Source organism: Euprymna scolopes, chromosome 15, assembly GCF_053919585.1.
Source record: "Euprymna scolopes isolate OS-2025 chromosome 15, ASM5391958v1, whole genome shotgun sequence".
NCBI classification, from domain to species: domain Eukaryota; kingdom Metazoa; phylum Mollusca; class Cephalopoda; order Sepiida; family Sepiolidae; genus Euprymna; species Euprymna scolopes.
Genome location: NC_136496.1, coordinates 124,541,197 through 124,563,155, shown reverse-complemented (window position 1 = coordinate 124,563,155; position 21,959 = coordinate 124,541,197). Strand labels below are relative to the sequence as shown.

The window sequence follows — 21,959 nt, the reverse complement described above, 5'->3', positions numbered from 1 at the left end:
TTATAAAATAAATTATAAAATAAACATGTTATAAAATAAATTATAAAATAAACATGTTATAAAATAAATTATAAAATAGTCATGTTATAAAATAAATTATAAAATAGTCATGTTATAAAATAAATTATAAAATAAACATGCTATAAAATAAATTATAAAATAGTCATGTTATAAAATAAATTATAAAATAAACATGCTATAAAATAAATTATAAAATAGTCATGCTATAAAATAAATTATAAAATAGTCATGTTATAAAATAAATTATAAAATAAACATGTTATAAAATAAATTATAAAATAAACATGTTATAAAATAAATTATAAAATAGTCATGTTATAAAATAAATTATAAAATAAACATGTTATAAAATAAATTATAAAATAAACATGTTATAAAATAAATTATAAAATAAACATGTTATAAAATAAATTATAAAATAAACATGTTATAAAATAAATTATAAAATAAACATGTTATAAAATAAATTATAAAATAGTCATGTTATAAAATAAATTATAAAATAGTCATGTTATAAAATAAATTATAAAATAAACATGCTATAAAATAAATTATAAAATAGTCATGTTATAAAATAAATTATAAAATAGTCATGTTATAAAATAAATTATAAAATAAACATGTTATAAAATAAATTATAAAATAGTCATGTTATAAAATAAATTATAAAATAGTCATGTTATAAAATAAATTATAAAATAGTCATGTTATAAAATAAATTATAAAATAGTCATGTTATAAAATAAATTATAAAATAGTCATGTTATAAAATAAATTATAAAATAGTCATGTTATAAAATAAATTATAAAATAAACATGTTATAAAATAAATTATAAAATAGTCATATTATAAAATAAATTATAAAATAGTCATGTTATAAAATAAATTATAAAATAGTCATGTTATAAAATAAATTATAAAATAGTCATGTTATAAAATAAATTATAAAATAGTCATGTTATAAAATAAATTATAAAATAAACATGTTATAAAATAAATTATAAAATAAACATGCTATAAAATAAATTATAAAATGAATAAATAGACTTTGTGTCTTAGTGGGGGATGCCCTTTTCTCTTCCCTGCAGCCTTTCTTCCACAGAAGAGACGTTGCGAGCCTGTCTTTGTTTTATCCTTATTTCCATGGCAAGTGGTCGTCTGAGCTCCAATCTCTGGTCCCCCCTCGCCAATGTTTCAAGAAAAACATCCATCTAGCTGAAACCACTGTCAATAATTTTCTCCATTCGTTATCTACGCCTAAATCAAAACGTACATTCCATGAACAAAACTTCTTTCTTAGAAGTGCACGCCTGTAGAACTCTCTTCCGTTTGCCTGTTTCCCACCTGACTACAACTTGGATGTCTTCAAGTCCAACATAAACAAATTCTTGATAAACCGCCCTCTTAAGTAAGACACTTTATCAAATCTCCATTACTAACGATTAACGCGATATTATCCCATTGATTACTGTATACGCAATAACCCTTATCCCCAAGTGGCTTCCAGGCCTTGATAAGTGGTGACTACCATGTAAAAAAAAAAGTTATGAAATAAGTTATAAAATAAATAAACATATGCTATTAAAGAGGGTGGTGCATGATTTGAATATTTTCTTTTTTTAATTTAAGAATAATCTCCTACTTGAAGTACAGACTTTAAAAGTTTCACATATTCTATGATAATCCTTTAAGTAGCCTACACTGCATGAAATTAACCGCTTTGTTACAATTGGAAAATGATAATGTTGACGGCTAATTAAAAATTACATTTTCTATCATAGTGCTTTGATCAAATGTTTTCATTATGAAAATAGAAATTTAAATTTATAAAAAATACTCATCTTTATTTAGATATTTTTATCATAATATTTTTTGTCTTTTTTTTTTTTAATGAGTAGTTATTGATTTTATTTTGTGACTATTGTCTTTATCAGCGTTGATATGTCTATAATTCAGGTTGAAATGCCATTCAATTTTCTTCATATGCATTGTTCATTTATAATGAAGTTCCCCATTCCAACTCCCTATTGCTGCAGTGGAGTTCATCCTGATCGGATTAAGCTGGCTTCTTTCCCGGCATGGACTGTTTCTTAGGTCATGGTATACTAGAGCGAGGTTGCAAGAAATGACCAACCATCAAAGGTCGATCACCTATGTACCTAAAAGCTCGGTCAAGTAGTTGTTGATGATCGTTGTTGTCCAGGTCTTCAACTGTCCACCGACATGTTTGTACTACCACCCAGACAAAGGATTAACACCACCCCTAACAGATTACGATTTAACCATCAAAGACTGACCACCTATGAACCTAAGAGCTCATCCAAGTTCTTCTTGATCGTTGCTGTCTAGGTCCTTAACTGTTTACCAATATGTTTGCTTCGCTCAAGCAGAATGATAGAATAACATCACAAGTTAACTTTCTCTCCGAGTGATGAGTTGCATATTCAAATCATCAAAGACGTTGTGGCAGAGACTTTAGATTATGGCGTTGACAGCGGTTGGGACACGTTTGACCTTGTATTTAAACATGATCGCCATTGATGTCTATGTATTTAAAACCCAATAAAGTTGACATTTACTTTTAAATTTATGAACATTCATGTGGCGAAATCTAAATGCAGCTATTTATAAATTTTCTCATCTCACGTTTTATGCATTTTTTGATGTTTTGCATGAATGCTCCTGAATCTAAAAATAAAATCAGATTCATCGATTCATGGAATTTAAGTGAAAAACACAAACAATATTCAAATAAGCAGCAGTAGTAGCAGCAACAACAACAACTATCTGTTGATATACAGAATGTCACAAGATCCAACACTTTACAAAGAAAAAAAAAAAAAAAAAAAAAATAGGTAAACAAAAAGCCAGGGTTCTTCTGTGGCAGATGTCTCCCTGATTTCTACTTTTGCTTTTCTCACTTACATGGCCCTATTCCAAATTTGTAGCAACGAGCTGACATAAATAGGCTTTTCTTTTCTACCAAAAAATTGTCATTAAAAATGTTTTTTTTTTTAATGTTTAACATATTTCAAACTGATGGAAATTATTGCGTGCAAAAAAATTAAAACAAAAATCATTTCTTTCAAATTATTTAATCAAGTAAAAATTCCGTTTTTTACTTGATTACTAAATTTAAAACTTTATTCCAGCAAATTACCTAACAATTTAATAAACAAAAAAATATAAAAAAACGAATATAACTTGAAAATGCTATAAAAAAACTTTTTAAACTAGTAAAAAAACAAGTTTTTAAACAAGTAAAAAATGTCATTTTTAGTTGATGAAATAATTTGAAATAAGAAAAATTATTTTTGTTTAAATTTATTTTTATTGTGCAATAATTTATATCAGTTTAAAATATGTTAAACATTTAAAAAAAAAAAAAATTGTTAATGACCGCTTTTGTAGGAAAAAAGTCCACTGAATGCCGGCTCACTGCTGCGAATTCAGAATAGGGGCACATGAGCGAGAAAAGTAGTCGTTGGAGGGGGGGGGGGCATTTACTACAGGAAATCCAATGCCAGAAGGTACTGAGGAGCGTGAGGGAGCCCTGGATGAACTTATTGCAATTGTATACCCTAAACAACAATACCCATGAGCCACTTGACTGACAGTGAAATTCCATCTCTTTGCTGTAGAGGTCTTTAGATATTGGAAGATTTTACACCCTGATGGCTTATTTCTTCAAATTATTTGCTTTTGAAATTCCCACATTGCTTCTCTTACTCTATCAACATGCAAAAATTAAAATGTAATGTGAACAAACATCTTGTTGCTCAACTCCCTGTCCAGGATGCCCTACTTATAAATCTAGGGCAGTAGCCCCTTATGCTTCAGTGGGAATGTGTCTTATTTGGGGGATGAACAAATGTTTATTTATTTATTTTTATTTTTTTTTTAAGTTAGAAAAAAAAAAAAATATATATATATGGTTTGCATGTTTGTTGTCTTGAAAAAAAATAGAAACTCAAATGCTCGACTATATTTTATTTCGCGTTTCTTTTCTTCAACGTTATCTGGTTTGGTCAAGTCCCAGAAGAAATCACCGAGCATTAGTAGTGGTACGTTACCTCGATTACCTCAGAATGATGACCTGTTTCTAAGAGCAGTGCTTCATTTACATCGGCTTGAAATTAGCTTTAATTGATGATCGTTAAACATTTGATCATTTTTTTTTTTTTGTTGTTGTCTCTTATTTTCTCTGAACTCTCCAGAATTGTATTTTTCACAAAGAATACGTATGCAAGATGAAATATACTTTGACCTCGCTGGAGGGCCGGGGGGGGGTAGCGGTTTTTATTTTTGTTTTTCATTGTTGTTTCCTTTGGTATGTGAATTCTTTATAAATAAATACATTCATGTTACTGTTTAAGATGCATTCTGTGAGCCATACTTTGGACAACCTTGGTTGTATCTGGTCTGCACTGACTGTGTAGAGAGAAAGGGCTATATCAAAAGAATGATAGTCTCTGCGTTCATAAACATGTTGATTTTATTCACGGCTTGTTAGAACAAACAAGAGTAAAGAATTAAAAATGTCTAGACAAAGAAAATGTTTTTTATATGTATGAACTTGTGAGACTGTTTATAAACTGTTATGTTTAGTATAGTCTATGACTCTTGTGCCTCATGCCGTCTACTGAGAACTGAAGCTAAATTTAGTTTGCTTGCAAAGAATCTGTAGTTGTGTTGTGACTGACAAGAGTTCGTGTGGCAAGTTGAGTCTTTCAGAGTGCTGGGTTATCTCTATGTAAAGTTATATGTAATGCAGGGATAAGTTCTCTGCTTTTTACTACTTCTGTGCTTGCTCATGACAAATTGGAAGTGGGTGTTTTATTTGTGACACCATCACTAAAAGATCGCTGCATGGAGCAAATGGGCTCCTGCCATCCAGTTTGGCTTTTCAATACAGCACCCCTACCGTCTCTCCATAGATGTATTGCCTTCATTGTGGCTTAGGAACTCCATTTGTCCTCAGCATGTTGATCCTCCAGAATATCAGATGGAGGCTCATAGGTTCTACACTTTTCTCAAGGGTGACCTGGAGCCGTGCAATTTTACATACCTGCTTGCCTGAATATATAAAACACATAGTATTCCCAAGTGGTTGGTCACCCATCTGGTACTGGCCAGGCTCAACGTCACTTTTGTGATCTAACGAGAAACAATATGTCCATGTGATTATGATTTCTGCTGTCAATTCTGGCACAGTTCATCAAAACCAGAATAAACGACAAATGCAGCTAATCGTTTGTTTCGTTGTTAAAAAATCAGGGATCTTCAACCTTAATACTTAAAAATTCATATGAGACATTGGATAGATAACCACTTTGAGGAATGAGGCCAAAGATGCAGCTTAGATGTTCTGGTGCATCTAGCTATCATTCGAGGCAACGTCATGTCAACTATGACGTCATCCCTGCAACTTGATGAAGAAAACAAAACTTTACTCTCATGTTCCAACAAGTGAATAGGGACTTATTGAAATAAACTTATTTTGGTATTTAGGCAGAAAAGTTTCCGTACTGAAATAATAATGTTATTATTTAGGAACCCATTCTTAACATGAGAAGAGGGGACTGTTTTGTAACTATTCTGTGCTTTCACCTAATAATTTGATAAAAAAAAAAAAAAAGATATTGTAAAACTTGAATTTAACTTGAAAATACTATAAAAAAAAATAGCAAGGTAACTTCTCAGCATAAGTACTTTTTTTTTTTTTGGAACAGAAGACTCTTGGCTTGGAAGCCATGTTTAGTTTCAGAAAAGTTTCCGATGGGTAGTTATTCTATACAAGTCCTGTTCTGCTATTCTGCACAGGTTCTGGACTTTATAATTTTGCAGCCAAAGAGCAAAAGATCCTTCTCGTGTTGACACAAAAAAAATATGTGTAAGATTGCTGGAAAAGATTTAATTTTCATGGAGCAATTCTTGTTTCTGATTGGTTGATAGCAGAATGTGAATTAATTTGATTCGTCAGTTTCTAGCAGCAGCGTTTATAAATAGAATCTCCTAACTGTGAGGGACCATACCCCATTATGAGTTCAAAATATTGCAATGACTGAACAAATCTCACAAAAAAAAAAAAAACAATAATTAATCCAGTCGAGTATACAAAACCTTATGCTATTATGTATTAATTGTTTTTTTATTTTTTTTTTTAAAGAAATAATTATAGCTTTTCTTCTAGTAACATGTTTTTATGGAATTTATTCAAAAGTTTGACACTGCAGGCATAAAAGTTTGCATAAAATATTTCAATGTGTCCGTTGACATATATTGCATCATCGAGATTCAAGAAAGCCATGTTGATTATAAACATGTAACAATGATTATCATTGGTTGATTCAGAATGGATGTTTGATTTTTTTTATGCATAATTCGCCAATCAAAATCATAATTACTAATTACTTCGTCTCTTGTGACGTCCATATTAATTAGTAATTTTGATTTTAATCCACTAAATATGCAAATGTTGTGATGGCGAAAATCAGCATCTATAAATGGATTATTATTTCCACACACGGTATCATAACTCTATCAACTGCAAACTATAATATTAAAAGGAAACATTTGATGATGAGTCAGCTCAACATGTTAAAAACAACAAGATTTTACTTGATGAAATTATAAACTGTGGTTCGTCTATATAGTCTGTTAGAATTGAGTGTATGTAGGGATATGAATAATAACTTACTAGCGTGACCTGTGAAAATTCCACGGAATGAGAAATATATTTAATCAACAAATATATTTTGAGAAAGTTTCTGGATAGTGCAAAAAGTGTTTTTTAGACAAAAAAAGCAATTCCATGTAGCAAATATGAGTTTATTAACATTTCAGTGAAAATAGTATCCATTGTATTTCAAATAAAGAACTAAGCAAAATAAGATAAAATAAGGACAATTTGGCAACCCTGGACAAAAATATAATTTAACAGTTTAAGGAAAGACCTTATTAGAGTAGAAAATTTTTTTTTTTTTTTTATAAGGTGGTCACCACTTATCAAGGCCCGGAAGCCAGTCAGAGATAAGGGTTATTGTAAGTACAGTACATTAGTGTGGATATTTAGAGTGTCTACTTAAGGGGGCGGTTCATCAGGAATTTGTTTACGTTGAACTTGAAGACATCCAAGTTGTAGTCAGGAGGGAAGCAGGCTGACGGAAGAGAGTTCCACAGGCGTGCAGTTCTAAGAAAGAAGCTTTGTTCATGGAATCTACGTTTTGATTTAGGCATAGATAAAGAGTGGGGAAAGTTTTTGACAGTGGATTCAGCTAGACGGGTGTTTTTTGTAAAAGATTGGCGAGGGGGGACCAGAGATTGAAGTTCAAACGAGCACCTGCCATGAAAATAACAATAAAACAAAGATAGGCTTGCAACGTCTCTTCTGTGGGAGAGAGGTTGCAGGGAAGAGAAAAGGGCATCCCCCACTAAACTACGAAGTCTATTTTGTACTCTGTCAAGGCAGGATGGGTTGTTTTTAGCAGCTCCTGCCCAGATATGGCAGCAGTATTCCATCCTTGGACGTACTTAGCTTTTATATAGATAGAGAATTGCATCAGTAGTGAGATATCTTCTTGAGCAGTAGAAGGATCCCACCATCTTTCCAGCGACCTTGGCAACAGACTTGATGTACGTGTTTCATTTCAGATCAGGAGTGAAGGTCAAGCTCAGAAGCTTGTCAAAACATGGGGCTTCTCCTAAACGAGAGCCATCCATTTCAATTGATGTAAGATGGGGATCAGAGCGTTGATGATATAAAGATAGGAGTTTGGTTTTAGATGCATTAAAGGTAACCAGCCACGTCTTCCTCCACTGAACCACTCGTTCGAGATCAGAGGAGAGAGAATCAGAGAGAGCTTTGGCATTTACAGCCTTTGATGTGTTGCTGTAGATGGTCGTGTCATCAGCATAGATGTCAACGAATGATTTAAGTATGTGTTTAGGGAGATCATTGATGTAGATCAGGAAGAGAGTTGGGCCCAGGATGGACCCTTGAGGGACTCCAGCATTAATACTGCAGGCATCTAAGAATCTCTACAGAGAATAGATATAACTTTGCTAGTCAGGTGGGTTGGGGTATTTTTGTGGAGGGGTGTAAAAGTGCAATAAGGTCACCAGTTCTTCACCATTCTCGGATGTTGAAGAAACAAGCACCAAACATTTTGATTGAGGAAAGCAAAGAAGTTTTAAAAGAAAGAAGTTACGAACGACTTATAAATTAATGTACAACTCGTAGAATTTATTAAAGACAATTAGAAAACATTTATACATTTTTATACAAACAATATCTTTTAGTAGAAAACATATACGTACATGTGTGTTTCGTTGATCTCTGGTTATCATGTGTGGATTGAGATTAAGTGTCCAGTTGATAGTGCTAATGAGGTTATTACTTGATCGTAATTTGTCCATGATTGTACAATGTTTAGCTTACCTCACTAAGACTGGATTAGTACTCAAAAGTTTATTTCATTCAAGAGTCGTGTGTGAACCAAACTTTGGAACACGTCGCTCATCATCCGTCACTGTTGCATGCCATGGAGAAAAGAGAGAGAAATGGAAGAGGAAAAAAAAGATATTGAAACAAAAGTTTGTCAGAAGTGAGGTCAAAGGATGATAACTGTTTCTTTTCTTTCTATAAATTGTCTGTGTGTTCACTGTATACGAAGCTATTTAACATTTTTTAAATGAATTTATCTTTACAAACTTATGTCTCCTGTTTCTCAATATTTAATTTGTTTTCTTTTTAGGCACAACCCGTTCTCCTCGTCCCGGAGAGATCAATGGAGTTCACTACACATTCCTTACAGATGAAGAGTTTGCAGTGTTAGAGAAAAATGGCAGTTTATTAGAAAGTGGGATTTTTGATGGTAAGTAATTTTAATAAACAAAAAGAAAGAAAGCAATCATGTCTCTGATGGTATAGATGTAGCACTCTCTCTTGACACTAGCGCCCAAATACATGTATTTAGTGACTTCAAATGCCCACCACAATAATTGGCTTGGCTTGTCTAACTACACTGACACAGCTGGTTGCATCATCCTTAATTTTTATATATCTCATTCGTTGACACAGACAATAACTTTCCCGATCCGTCTCCCAGATTATCAGGATCAGCGAGCCTCACTTCTAGATCTATTTCTGACAACAGTTCCTGAGAATTGTGTAATAAATACCCATTGCTAACTTGGAAATGTTCATAATGCTGTGATAATGATAGGCATCACTTTAAACTCTAAACTCAAATTGAAGAGCCATTGCTCAAAACGACGAGGAACTACAACAAGGCTGACTAGGGTCCCATTAGAGATCACATCAAAGATGCCCCATGGGGAAATATCTTTGCTCTTCCTGTGGAACAGTGTGCAAATGAGACCCCTGAAGTGTTCAAAGCAGCAATTGAAGCAAATGTTCCCTCACGGAAGTTCTATAGCAAATTCCACTTTCCCCAATGGTTTACTTCTATTTGCGCAGCGGCCATTGCTCAGAGGCAACACGCATACCACAGATTTATCTTCATAAGTCCAGTACAAACAGACAAAAGTTTATAGATACTAAAAGTAATTGTAAGAAAGAAGTAGCGACAGCTAAGGGAGAATATATGAAGTGCAGAAATTAGGAACTTGTGATTTCTGGAAAATCTACAACACTTTGATAAATAATGGGCAATTAACAATTCCCCCACTATCCAACAATCATGAGGTTATTTGCACAGCAACTGAGAAAGCCTATCAGTTTGCCTCAAACTATACTTTGGACCCAGCAAACCATCACCTCTCTGATTTTACTTTGCGAACAGAAACCACACTAGATGATCTGAAAATCACTCTTTTCTCAAGTACATGAGCTCATAAAAGACCTAGACACCTCAAAAGCATGTGGACCTGATCTCATTCTGTCTGTAAAAAATTAAAAAATTGCTCCACTGAGGTTGCTCCAATTCTCTCAACTCTTCAACCAATACCTTAACGAATCATGCTTTCCTGGCTGCTGGAAAACTGCTTCTGTGATACCAGTTTACAAGAATTCTGGCGAAAGAACTGACCCATTAAATTACCCCTCCCCCTTTCTTTTGCTAAAATATTTGAGTCCATAATTCATCAAGCTCTAGTCAACCACCTTACAGTTGTTAAACTTCTGTCCGACCATCAATATGGATTTAAGCAAGCCTGTTCTACTGCAGATATTCTAACTGTAATCTCTCAACGTATATACCATGCACTGAATAAGGCAGGGGAGGGGAGGGCAATAGCCCTAGATTTAGGTATGGCACAATGTTCTCCTCATGAAAATCAAATCATGGATGAATACTCAACATAATTAAATCTTTCTTAAATAAGAGAAAAATCCAGGTTGTCCTTGATGGTCGTACGTCAAAACAATATAAATGTGGGTGTATCTCAGGAGTTGATCATTGGACCTTTATTATTCTTGATGTTCAGAAATGACGTCTCTGATAAAATAGACTCTGAGATGGGTATATTTGCTGATGACACCATGCTCTATAACAGGCATGAGGGGAAATCTAATGTCTGTAGTCTAATGGGGTCAAAAATAGATGGTAATGTTCAATGCTGCCAAAACTAAGCTCATTTCCTTTAATAATTACAAGAAACCTTCTCAACCACCAATAGCCATGGCTAATGATACATTGCCGAAAAGTGCATCATTCAAACTCCTCGGCTTAACGTTCACAGGGAGCATCTGAAAGTACTTCATTAAAACTTCACAGAAAACATTAGTTGGAACAGATACATCGAGAGCATTGTCAAGGCTGCTGTGAAGAAAGTGGGCCCTCTCTACTGTGCTAGAAAGTTACTTATGCCTGAAATTATCCTGTACCTCTACAAGGCCACCATTCGCCCATGTATGGAATATTGTTGTCACATTTGGGCTGGTGCATCTGCTGCTGGTTTCTCACTCCTGGACAGGGTTCAAAAAAGAGTCACCAACCTGATAGGTCCTAAACTGTCATCAAAGCTTCAACCTCTGTCCCATCAACGAAATGTTGCATCCCACTTCCTGTTTTACAAGTATTTTAATGGTGGATGCTCTGATAAACTACAAGCCCTTGTACCCCCGTCAAATCCGACAAACAGCAAAGTCTCACCCCTACACAGTAGAGATCTCCAGATGCCAGAAAGCCTTCTACTCTAATAGTTTCTTTCCCAGAACTGCTAGATTTTTTTGAACTCTCTTCTGGGTTCCTGCTTCCCCAACTATACTGACATGAATAAGTTCAAGTGTAATGTGAACAGACATCTCGCTGCTCAACTCCTTACATAGTATCCCTGCAACTTATGTCCGTGGTAGTAGCCACCAACATCAAAGTGGCACTGTGCCTTGTTTGGGGTGAAAATGTAAAAAAAAAAAAAAATAGTTCATTCAACACGTCCTCTCCCCCTCCATAAAAGTGAAATATTTCCAAAATGTGCAGACCTATTAAGATCAAACATGATTTTTATTTTTCGTTCTTTTTTTATAATATATCCATTTTTTCTTTTATATTTTATTAATGATAGTCTGAATCTATCCCCCCCTCCCCCAATAAAAACTCTGACATAAAAACAAGTGTTTTTTTTTGTTTTTTTTTGTTTTTTTTTATCTCATATGATGGAGAATGCCGTGACTACTGCTTGTCGACTGAGGATGAAGGATTTCAACGAGTAAAAAGAATATGCACCAATTCCAAACCCAACTCAATGTTTGTGTCTAATTCTGAATATGCCAACAATAAATACCAAAAAATTATACAACCATTTTTTTATGACAATTATTTTCACAATAACTTTTATTTAAAGAATGACTTTTCTTCTAAAAATAAAAATGTCGAGAAGCAGAAATGATTTTAATAGCTGAAAAAACACTAATGTTTCTTTAAGGTGCAGCACACTCAAATTTGAGACTGTCATAAACGCATCAAATTTGAGGGAGTGTTTTATGTGGGTGTGTTTCAAATGATTCTATCACTGTCACAGCAGAACCTGTCAAGTTAGATGCTGATGTAAAACACTTCATGGGGGTTTGTGCTATTATACACATAGATTCGAAAAAGTTGTCAAAAAATAAATATATAACAAATAAATGTTATCAAAGACAAGTTACTCTTCTACCTACCTGGAAAAGTTTTTAGTGGTTTTACTCACTTTAAAACGTGTAATCGGTTCGAAAATCATACAGTGTGTATCGATATATTTTAAACAAGAAAAATGGTGGCACACTCGCTGTTGAACACAGTAAGTTTGGGAAAATGAGTTCAAACAAACAAATTATACAAAATACTGTTAAAAACCCACCGAATATATGTCCGCCTATGTCACCATAGCATATATTGAGCGAGTTTCTAACAGTATTTTGTATAATTTTTTTGTTTAAACTCATTTTCCCAAACTTAACGTGTTCAACAGTGAGCATGCCGCCATTTGCAATGTTTTCAAATACATTGGTAAACACTGTTCTTCAAACCGAATAAACACAACATTAAATAAAAAAAAATTTCAAATACATTGGTAAACACTGTTCTTCAAACCGAATAAACACAACATTGAATAAAAATTTTTTTCAAATACATTGGTTAACACTGTTCTTCAAACCGAATAAACACAACATTAAATAAAAATTTTTTTCAAATACATTGGTTAACACTGTTCTTCAAACCGAATAAACACAACATTAAATAAAAATTTTTTTCAAATACATTGGTTAACACTGTTCTTCAAACCGAATAAACACAATATTAAATAAAAATACTAAAAAATTATCCAGTTAGGTAGATAAAAAAAAAAAATTAATTTTCCATTACTAATGATAAATATTTATATATTTTGAACCAGTAAAACAACTAAAATCTATAGATTCCCTTTGAAACAAGTGTATTTTTATGTTACCGCAAATATATGTACATATTACACGGGTATTTATGGTAACACCCCCTACCCTGCTTATGAAAAAAATATTTAAAGGTATAAAAAGAATGCGAATCTGGGGAAAATATTGAAATACATTTATCAGTTATTTGATTTCTCGTGCAAATATTAAGCAGCATTTGTTTTTTTCTACAAAATTTCACAAATGTTTTTTTCCATTTAACTAAAGATGGAAATTGACATTTGTACCTGCACCACTCGGGGAGCGAGTAGAATTTTTTTATTTTTCTTAGGGATAGATGGAAATTTACATACCTGGGTATTGTACCAGCACCACTTCAGAAACAGACGTAATCTATTTGAAGAAGATTAAATTTTATGACTCTTCTTTTACAGGTAACCATTACGGCACACCAAAACCCCCAAAAGAGCCAAATGTGGTTCAAGTTCGGCGCACTGGATCAACGGGCAGCTTACTTTTTGGAAGTGGTTATTATTCTGATGGGAAGAAGCGTTTGCCTAGTAATTCTGAAATGTCATCTTCAAAATCATCGCCTGTACCATTTAAAGATGCGGCTCCAGTGATAAGACAGCGGTCATTAGAACGGGCACGTAGCACTTCCAATTTGGGTCCTTTACCAAACAATTGGGAGGCAGCTTATACGGAGGATGGACAACAGTATTTTATCAAGTGAGTTCACTTTTTCTTTTCTTTTTTAAAACATTTAATGTTTTTTTTTATAAATTCTATAGTAGTGATGCCACAAACAATCTCTTTTTGAAGAAACAAGAGGTGTGCTCTCTCTGCTACCGGCACATGAGAACTAAAGAATACAAGAGGTAAAAGAATGTGATAAGCCCACTTGAAGTAGCGAGATTTAATAAGCATAAACAATAACGAAATACCAAGGTCTTATGTATGACATGAAAAGAAACTGGAATCTTAGGAAGATTTCTATCACTCCAGTAATTATAGGTAAAATTGGAATCATGAAAAATAATTTGAAAAAAAAAAAAACACATGATAAATATACCCGGTGAACCAAGTGCAAAAAGGATTCCAACAATGTCACTTAAAGAGATGGTCACAATCTTAAAGATCTCTTGGTTGGAATATCTGAGTTAGCTGGTGAATGTTTGGCATCCAGTAGGATGCCCCATCCCTAGCTTGAACAAACTGATAAAATTTAAAAAAAAAAAAAGTGGGGGAGCAGTATTTTGCTTATGTCTGATTGAACATTTATCAGCTCATTTGCATGTGTGGAAAGTTGACTCTCGTCTGATGGGTTGATTGCACTTTGACAAAAATTCTAAATCTTAACGAACAACCTGCTTTCTTGACTGAACTTAAGAAATTATTTAACTTTGTTATTTATGATAACTTGTAACCTATTTTTAAGATTATCTATAATATAAAGCTGAATGTGTGTGTGTGTGTCTGGTCACGAATAGGCTCCTATATGGTTGACTATTTTAAAAAACTGATTACATATAATAATAGAAGATGTATCGAGACACAGGAATGGTATGTTTGATCTGGCAGAATGGTGGTTCATTAAAATTGTGGGGTCTGCGTTCGCACTTGGTCCACAAAGTATGGAAATAAAAAATTTTAAAATAAAAAATTTTTAAATTAAAAAAAAAAAACGTTTACAAGGGTTTTTGATATAGATGTACATAATAATACTTTGATAAGTATGTTTTAACTTAAATAGGGATGGTATAATAAAATTGTGGGGTCTGCATTCACGCCTGGCATAGAATGGAAATAGGCACAAACTTTGATATAGACTTTTCATATCTATCTGTGTAAGTATACTTTGATAATTATGTTTCAGTTTGAAGAAATATGGTATAATAAAATTATGGGGTGTTCGTTCGCGCCTGACCTCCATAGAATGGAAATATGTCAGAAAGTTTAACAAGGTTTTTTAATATAGATCTACAGAATATTGTGATAAGTGTTTCAGTGTGAATAGGTATGGTATAATAAATTATGAGGTTTATCTATTTTATTTTTACTTTCATCATATTTTTCTTTGGTTTTGATACCCCCAAATTCAACCCAAATTTACAACCCTTCCTTTTCATAACCTATCATACTTTCATAAATCAGAGTCCATTTTCTGTAGGCTGTTTTTGAACCCAGTCAACGACAGGTACTTTTGCTAGTATATATATATATATATATATATATATATATATATATATATATATATATATATATATATTAGCAGAACACATATTTCACCAATGCCTTGGAGAGGGGGGGGGAATAGAAAAGGACACAGTGAATTTGAGGTTCATAAAAGTAGGGGGTAAATGAGCTTGTCATTTTCTCTTTGGAAGGATTTTTTGGAGAGTCAAGTATGCAGGATAAAATGTAGGAAATATGGAAAGATGAGTTGAATGAATAATTTCTGAAAACCCACATAATGGCCGCTTAAGATAATTGGAGTGTGAATCCGATTGCCATATGAAGGTTTTGATTCAAAGTCTATAATAACGGGTATTGCAGGTTGAAAATATGGCTTTACTTTATTATTGAGATAAATGAATGTATATTTTGTGCATTTAAGCAGTATTCTTTCATTTAAGAAAACATTGTTAAGCATCACAGAATTTTATCGCTTGATTATACCTTTCTTTTTAATTTTTCAATTTTTATGATGATTATTTTTGTATCAAAGTCCCTCAAAAATTATGTATTCCATATGTATCACAAACATTTTCGATTCGTCGTGAAATCATCTTCAGGTGACTAAAAATAAATGAACAAAAATGCTGGAAAAAAGAAAGTTACAGAAACAGCCAATTAAATTTTTGTATCTAACTTATTTTAATTTTTTGTGTGTGTGGGGGGGGGGGTCTGTGACTTTGGATGAGGGGGATGGGGCACCTCCTGAATGATAATTTTTACAGAAAAAAAATGTGCCTATGTTATCGTGTTGTTAACAATATATATTCTTAAATTTATAATGATTGGTTCATTAGTTTAGAAGTTTATCTTGTACAGCAAGATATATTATCTAACTTATATACACCTTCTAAATGTTAAAATTTACGAAGAAAATTGTGTCCATGTTCCTCATTTTGTTACCTAAAATATATATTCCAAAGTTCATGATTATTCATTCATTAGTTTAGGAGATTATCTTGCATATAGAAATGGATATATAATGTCTATATGTTGTGCTAGAATATTTTCCCCCCAAATGCTATGCAATTATGTACATTGTGGAAATTATGCATAGAACTTTGTATTATGGTTACATGGAACCAATCATCCTATAAGAAAACAAAACAAACGAATAGTGAATTAATGAAAATTCATTTTTAAGGAATATGCAAATTAATTATCCTTTTTTTAAAGTCATTCACATATCCACAACTGAATATTCACTAGGAAAACTGGGCTTTAAATATCAATATCAGTGCATCAAGTAATTCAATTTGATCTATGAATCAATGAATCTCTTTCTTTTTGACTCTCTCTCTCTTTCTTCTCCCTCTCTCTTTCTTCCTTCTCCCTCTCTCTTTCTTCCTTCTCCCTCTCTCTTTCTTCCTTCTCCCTCTCTCTTTCTTCCTTCTCCCTCTCTCTTTCTTCCTTCTCCCTCTCTCTTTCTTTCCTTTCCCTCTCTTTCTTTCCCCTTCTCTCATTCTTTCCCCTTCTCTCATTCTTTCCCCTTCTCTCTCTCTTTTCCCTTCTCTCTCTCTTTCTTCTTTTCCTTTTTTCTTTTTATTTACACTTTTTTCCCCACCCCACTAACATCTATTCGTTAGTAGTTCTCTTTTTTTTTTTTCAGTAAAAGTAGATAAAAAACAACCTTTTATAGACAAAATATTCTTGGATTTAGTCTTAATAATGATTTCTGATCTGATGATAAAGGCTGTCTGAAAAGAGGTACTGCTAAAATATGTATGCGTATATGTAGCCAATAATGTTTGTATACTATATGGAATTTACACAAAAAAAAGAGTTAATAAATTACTAAATATTACTAAATTAAAAAAAAATCTGAATAACTTGTTCGAATTAAATGTTTTTATTTTTATGCTGCAAACAACATAGGAATTAAAATGGCAACTTCAGTCACCTGAGAAGAAAAAAATATATGAAAATTAATGAACAGAAATGTAATAAAGAAATAAAAAAAATTTCCAACAATTTGAGAAAGATATTTAAGACTGTTTTATCTTCTTGAATTATTCATGAAGTGATATTAATAAAATTTATGAATTATTTTAAGGTCTACGTGAAAAAAAATCTAAAATTTATTGGGAGCGGGGGGGGGGAGATGTATTTATTTATATATACATATATATATATATACTAGCAGATTTACCCAGCATTGCCTGGTATTAAACAAAACATTAACTTCCTTAAAAAAAATGAAAGCAAGAAACTGAGACACGTGCATGCGAGTATTATCATTTTTCTAAACGGTTCACTTCTTGTAAGTAAAAAAAAAAATAAAATAAAAAAAGTACTTTAGCTGAGATCAAAACCAAAACCTAAAGACAGCGAGTCAAGTACGATAACCATTAGGCCAACTTGACATGAAATAAAGAATACAAAAGTGATTCATTGTTTTGAAAAATATTTACATTATATAACTTAAAATAAACATTTTCTTGAAACAGCTGTAAATAGCTTTAATATTTTTGTGTAAGTTTTTTATTTGAAACACAATTTGAAAATCATTTAAATCGGCAAAATACATCTCATACATGTCTGTATGTATGATATGTGTGTGCAACCTGTCCGATCACCTATTAAATGAATCCGGCAAAAGACTTTGCAAAGCCAGTTCTTCAAATAGACAAAGTCCAAAATGAGTCTCTTTCTATTTGCATTCTCTTGCTTTCTCTCTCTCTCTCTCTCTCTCTTAGCCATGGATTAAATATCAATACTCATGGTTGTATTTTTGTGTATGGTAACAATAATTGGAAAACACAGGTGAAATATATTTAAATTTATTTATTTTCGAGGGTAAATAGATATTACCAGGGTATTCTGGTATAACGCACTCGTTACGCAAGTCTTTTTTACTCATTGCCTTAACTGGACATGAAGTCCTGTTGAAAAGAAGAGAGCTCTCGTCTGGCATCCAAGCATTCATTTTCCTTTTTCTGACATTTACTCGACCACTATATTACAGGACGTTACATGAATGTACTGGTTATTTGTTTATGTATTATTTTTGACTGCATTTGTGTGTATTTGAGTCTGAATGCATTATTAGTCAAACATGATATTTAAAATTAATGGTTACGGTGACATTCCTTATTGTTTGTAATGAAATATTCCAATCTTTTTATTCCTGACTCTAATAACTTTGACTTTTAATAAAACAGCCGCGTTGCCGCAAGAATTACATATGTAAACTTTGCTAACCAAGGAACCGAAAACCATACTTTCCTCTAAACATGTCAATTGAGCTTATATTAAGTAGAATACTTATTATTATTATTATTACTTTTTTTTTAATGGAGAGTCGCCTGAGATGTCGGAAATTTTCTGTTTCTATGTCTATCTTTGTGGTCATGTCACTAATGAGGGTGCTGGAGATAAATGTTTTACTGGGCTAACGTTATCTGCCTGATAGATTAACCACTAAGGAGGCTGTCCTATCAGCAGGTGCAAAGTACTGGGACTGCTGTATTGCCATTTGGTGAATGGATTCCGGACCATGCAGTAGCTTCTGGTGGGGCTTCTTGATGCTATATTAGTGGGTAATTGTTATGGCTTTACCTTATCATGTGCTACAAAAATATGTTTCTGTGTTCCTTTTCTCCCTTACTTTCCCTCTCAGGCCTGCTCTAACCAAGTCTGTCGACCTGTTCCACAAATCTCAAAACCCCATCATGAAAAGTCTCCAGAAAGAATGCACAAGTAAACCCAGAACGCCAACTTCCAACATAGAACCCCACTACAATGTCTCCTTCTCCAACATAAGGGGTTTACGTTCCAACCTTCCAGAAGTTGAAACCCAATTACAGGAAACCAAACCAGACCTATTATTCCTAAACAAAACTGGTATTGGACAGACTATTTCCCTAGATGAGTTTGTAATTAAAGGATACTCTAACTTAACTTCCAAATCTGACCCCCAAGATCGCCATGGCCATGGAATATGTGGCTCCCTTAGAAATGGCTTTCCATGAGGTAGGGACATCTTCAGAGAAGACCCTAAATTATTCTATATGTGCTTTTGGGTTGCACTTGCTCACCATTGCATTTATATTTGCCCTCTATTGCCCCCACAACAGTGGAGTTACTATCTTTAAGAGGATATCTGAGAAAACTGACCGCATCCTGTCTGCTCATCCTTCAGCTAACATTCGCATCTGTGGAGACTTCAATGTTCACAGTGTAGAATAGTTAGCCTACTCAAACAAGGCAGATGATGAGGGAAGGTTCTGTTACAATTTCTCCATTGCTTTTGAGTTAACTCATATTATTCACAAACCCACCCGTCTGCCCGACATTGACAGTCACTATGCAAGTCTCCTAGACCATTTTTTCACAACTTTCCCTGAACTATATTCATCCTCCGTTCTGTCTCCATTGGGATCTTCTGACCATTCGAATGTATCAGTTAAGATAAAAACGAAATGTAATATGTCCTCAGACGTACTTCTCCATCATACAGTATACCTATACTCTATGGCTGACTGGAATAACTTCCCTACATTTATATCAGATCTACTTCTGCATTCCATGTTTAAAAAGAATGTATCCTCTATAGTATTATCTATATACCTGATAGAATTATTAATTGTAGGTATAGATCGTTTCATACCCTTAAAAAAATTCCAGCAAAAACCTAACCGCCAGCCGTGGTTCTCTCCAAAATGTGCTGCTGCCATTGTGCACAGAATCACTTTTTCCATTGTTTCCAACATATTAGATGTACTGAGACTAAAGCCGGCTTCAGGACTGCCAGCAACCACGATAAAAAAGTAATAAAGAATGCGAGATAGTTGTATGCTCAGTCTGTAAAATCCAAAGTAGCTGAGCAGTGGCTTGGTTCCCACCAGTTTTGGTAAATAGCAAACAGGGTCTTAAACAGAATTGTGTGCTCTATCCCAACCATCAACAATAAACCTGCGGCAATTTTGTTAGCATCAGGCAAAACCAAACTCTTTGGCAAGAACTTTGCAGCTAATTCTACCCTATGTGATCAAGGCCCCCCCTCCGTATTCCTCCTGTATTCGAAAACGCTATGCACCCTACAAATATCTATGCGTGATGTTGCCAAGCTAATTAAAAACTTGATTCCAGTAAAACAACTGGCCGTGACGGCATTCCAATTATAGTACTGAAAAAGCTTCAACCAGAACTAGCCCTCATATTTACAAAGCTACTTAAGCATTATTTTAAGAATTGCTTCCCAACAGCCTAGAAAACCTCATCAGTATGCTCTGTACTTAAGAATTGAAGGTGATCTGTCATCTCCCTCTCAGTACAGACTAATAAGTCTCCTGTGCGTCATAAGTAAGTTGTTGGAATCTGTGTTAAATTGAGAAGTAGTTAATCACCCCAGCAAAAATAGCCTTCTTAGTGACATGCAATATGGTTTCTGTTCTGCTAGATCTACAGCAGATGTGCTAATGGTTATATCTCATAGGATTAGCAAATCTCTCAACGGAGGCTTCCTTTCTAGGATAATTGGTCTTGACATATAAAAGGCCTTTGATAGGGTATGGCATAAAGTGCATAGGGTATGACTTTGATAGGGTATGGCATAAAAGTCTACTCCACAAGATCTCTAGCTACAGTATTGCTGGAAATGTCTTCTCAATGATTGAATCATTTCTCTCTGATAGGTTCATAAGAGTAGTGGTTGATAGGCAAAAATCAGCTCACAGTATTAATGCTGGAATCCCTCAGGAATCCATCTTGGGCCCGACTCTCTTCCTGATCTACATCAATGATGCTGACGATACTACCATCTGTAGCAACACTTCAAAGGCTGTAACTAAGCAAATTCTCTCTGATTTTCTCCTCTGATCTTGAGCACATGCTACAATGGGGAAAGAGGTGTCTGGTAATTTTAATGCATCTAAAACCAAGCTTCTATCTTTACATCATCAATGCTCTGATTCCCATCTGGCATCAATTGAAATGATGGCTCTCGTCTTGGGGAGGCTCCAGGTTTTAACAAGCTTTTGGGTCTGACCTTTACTCCTGATTTGAAATGGAGAACGTACATCAAATCCGTTGCCAAGGTCACTGAAAAATGGTGGGATCATTCTATCGATCTAGTAGATATTGCACTGCTGATGCAATTCTTCTACCTGTATAAGAGCCAAGTACGTCCTAGGATGGGGTACTGTTACCACATCTGAGTCGGTTGCAGGAAGCAGCTTATCCTGCCTTGACAGTTCAAAATAAACTTCTGCAGCTTAGTTGGGGATGCCCTTTTCTCTTTCCTGCAACCTCTTTTCCACAGAAGAGATGTTGTGAGGTTGTCTCTGCTTTATCGTTATTTTTCATGGCAAGTGCTCGCCTAAGCTCCAATTTATGGTACCCCCTCGCTAAATATTTGTGAAAAACACTCCTCTAGCTGAAACCACTATTAATAATTTCCCCCACTCTTTATCTGTGTCTAAACCTAAACATAGATTTCATGAACAAAGCTTCTTTCTTAAAACTGCACACCTGTGGAACTCTCTTTCATTTCCTTGCTTTTCAGCTGACTATAATATGTTCGTCTTCAAGTCTAACATAAACAAGTTCTTGATGAGCCGTTCCTCTTGAGTAATCCAATTTACCAAATTTCCTCTGCAAACGATTATGACATTTTCCCATTGACTACTGTACACTCATTAACCATTATCCTCGAGTGGCATTTGCGCCTTGATGAGTGGTGACTCCTTTGTAAAAAAAAAAACGACAAATTAACATTTACAAGAGTGAAAGTGATAGATATCAAAAAAAAAAGATAAACAAAAAAGTGTTTGAGTGATAAATAAAAACAAAAGTCTTTAATTGCAAATTACGAATCATTAAAACAATTAAAATGGAACTTTTGTCAACTATAACTCAATCCCAAAA

At 33.7% G+C, this 21,959-nt stretch overlaps 1 protein-coding gene across 11 annotated transcripts in view; it reads left to right on the top strand.

Moving 5' to 3' along the window:
* LOC145294110 (membrane-associated guanylate kinase, WW and PDZ domain-containing protein 1-like) overlaps positions 1–21,959 on the top strand; it is a 664,188-nt gene that overhangs the window by 186,288 nt on the left and 455,941 nt on the right. For all 11 annotated transcript variants that reach the window (XM_080141199.1, XM_080141205.1, XM_080141202.1 and 8 more), the window contains exons 3-4: positions 8,779–8,898; positions 13,292–13,586. In XM_080141199.1, coding sequence (XP_079997325.1) covers positions 8,779–8,898; positions 13,292–13,586 — 415 coding nt within the window. The remainder of the gene's footprint in view (positions 1–8,778; positions 8,899–13,291; positions 13,587–21,959) is intronic.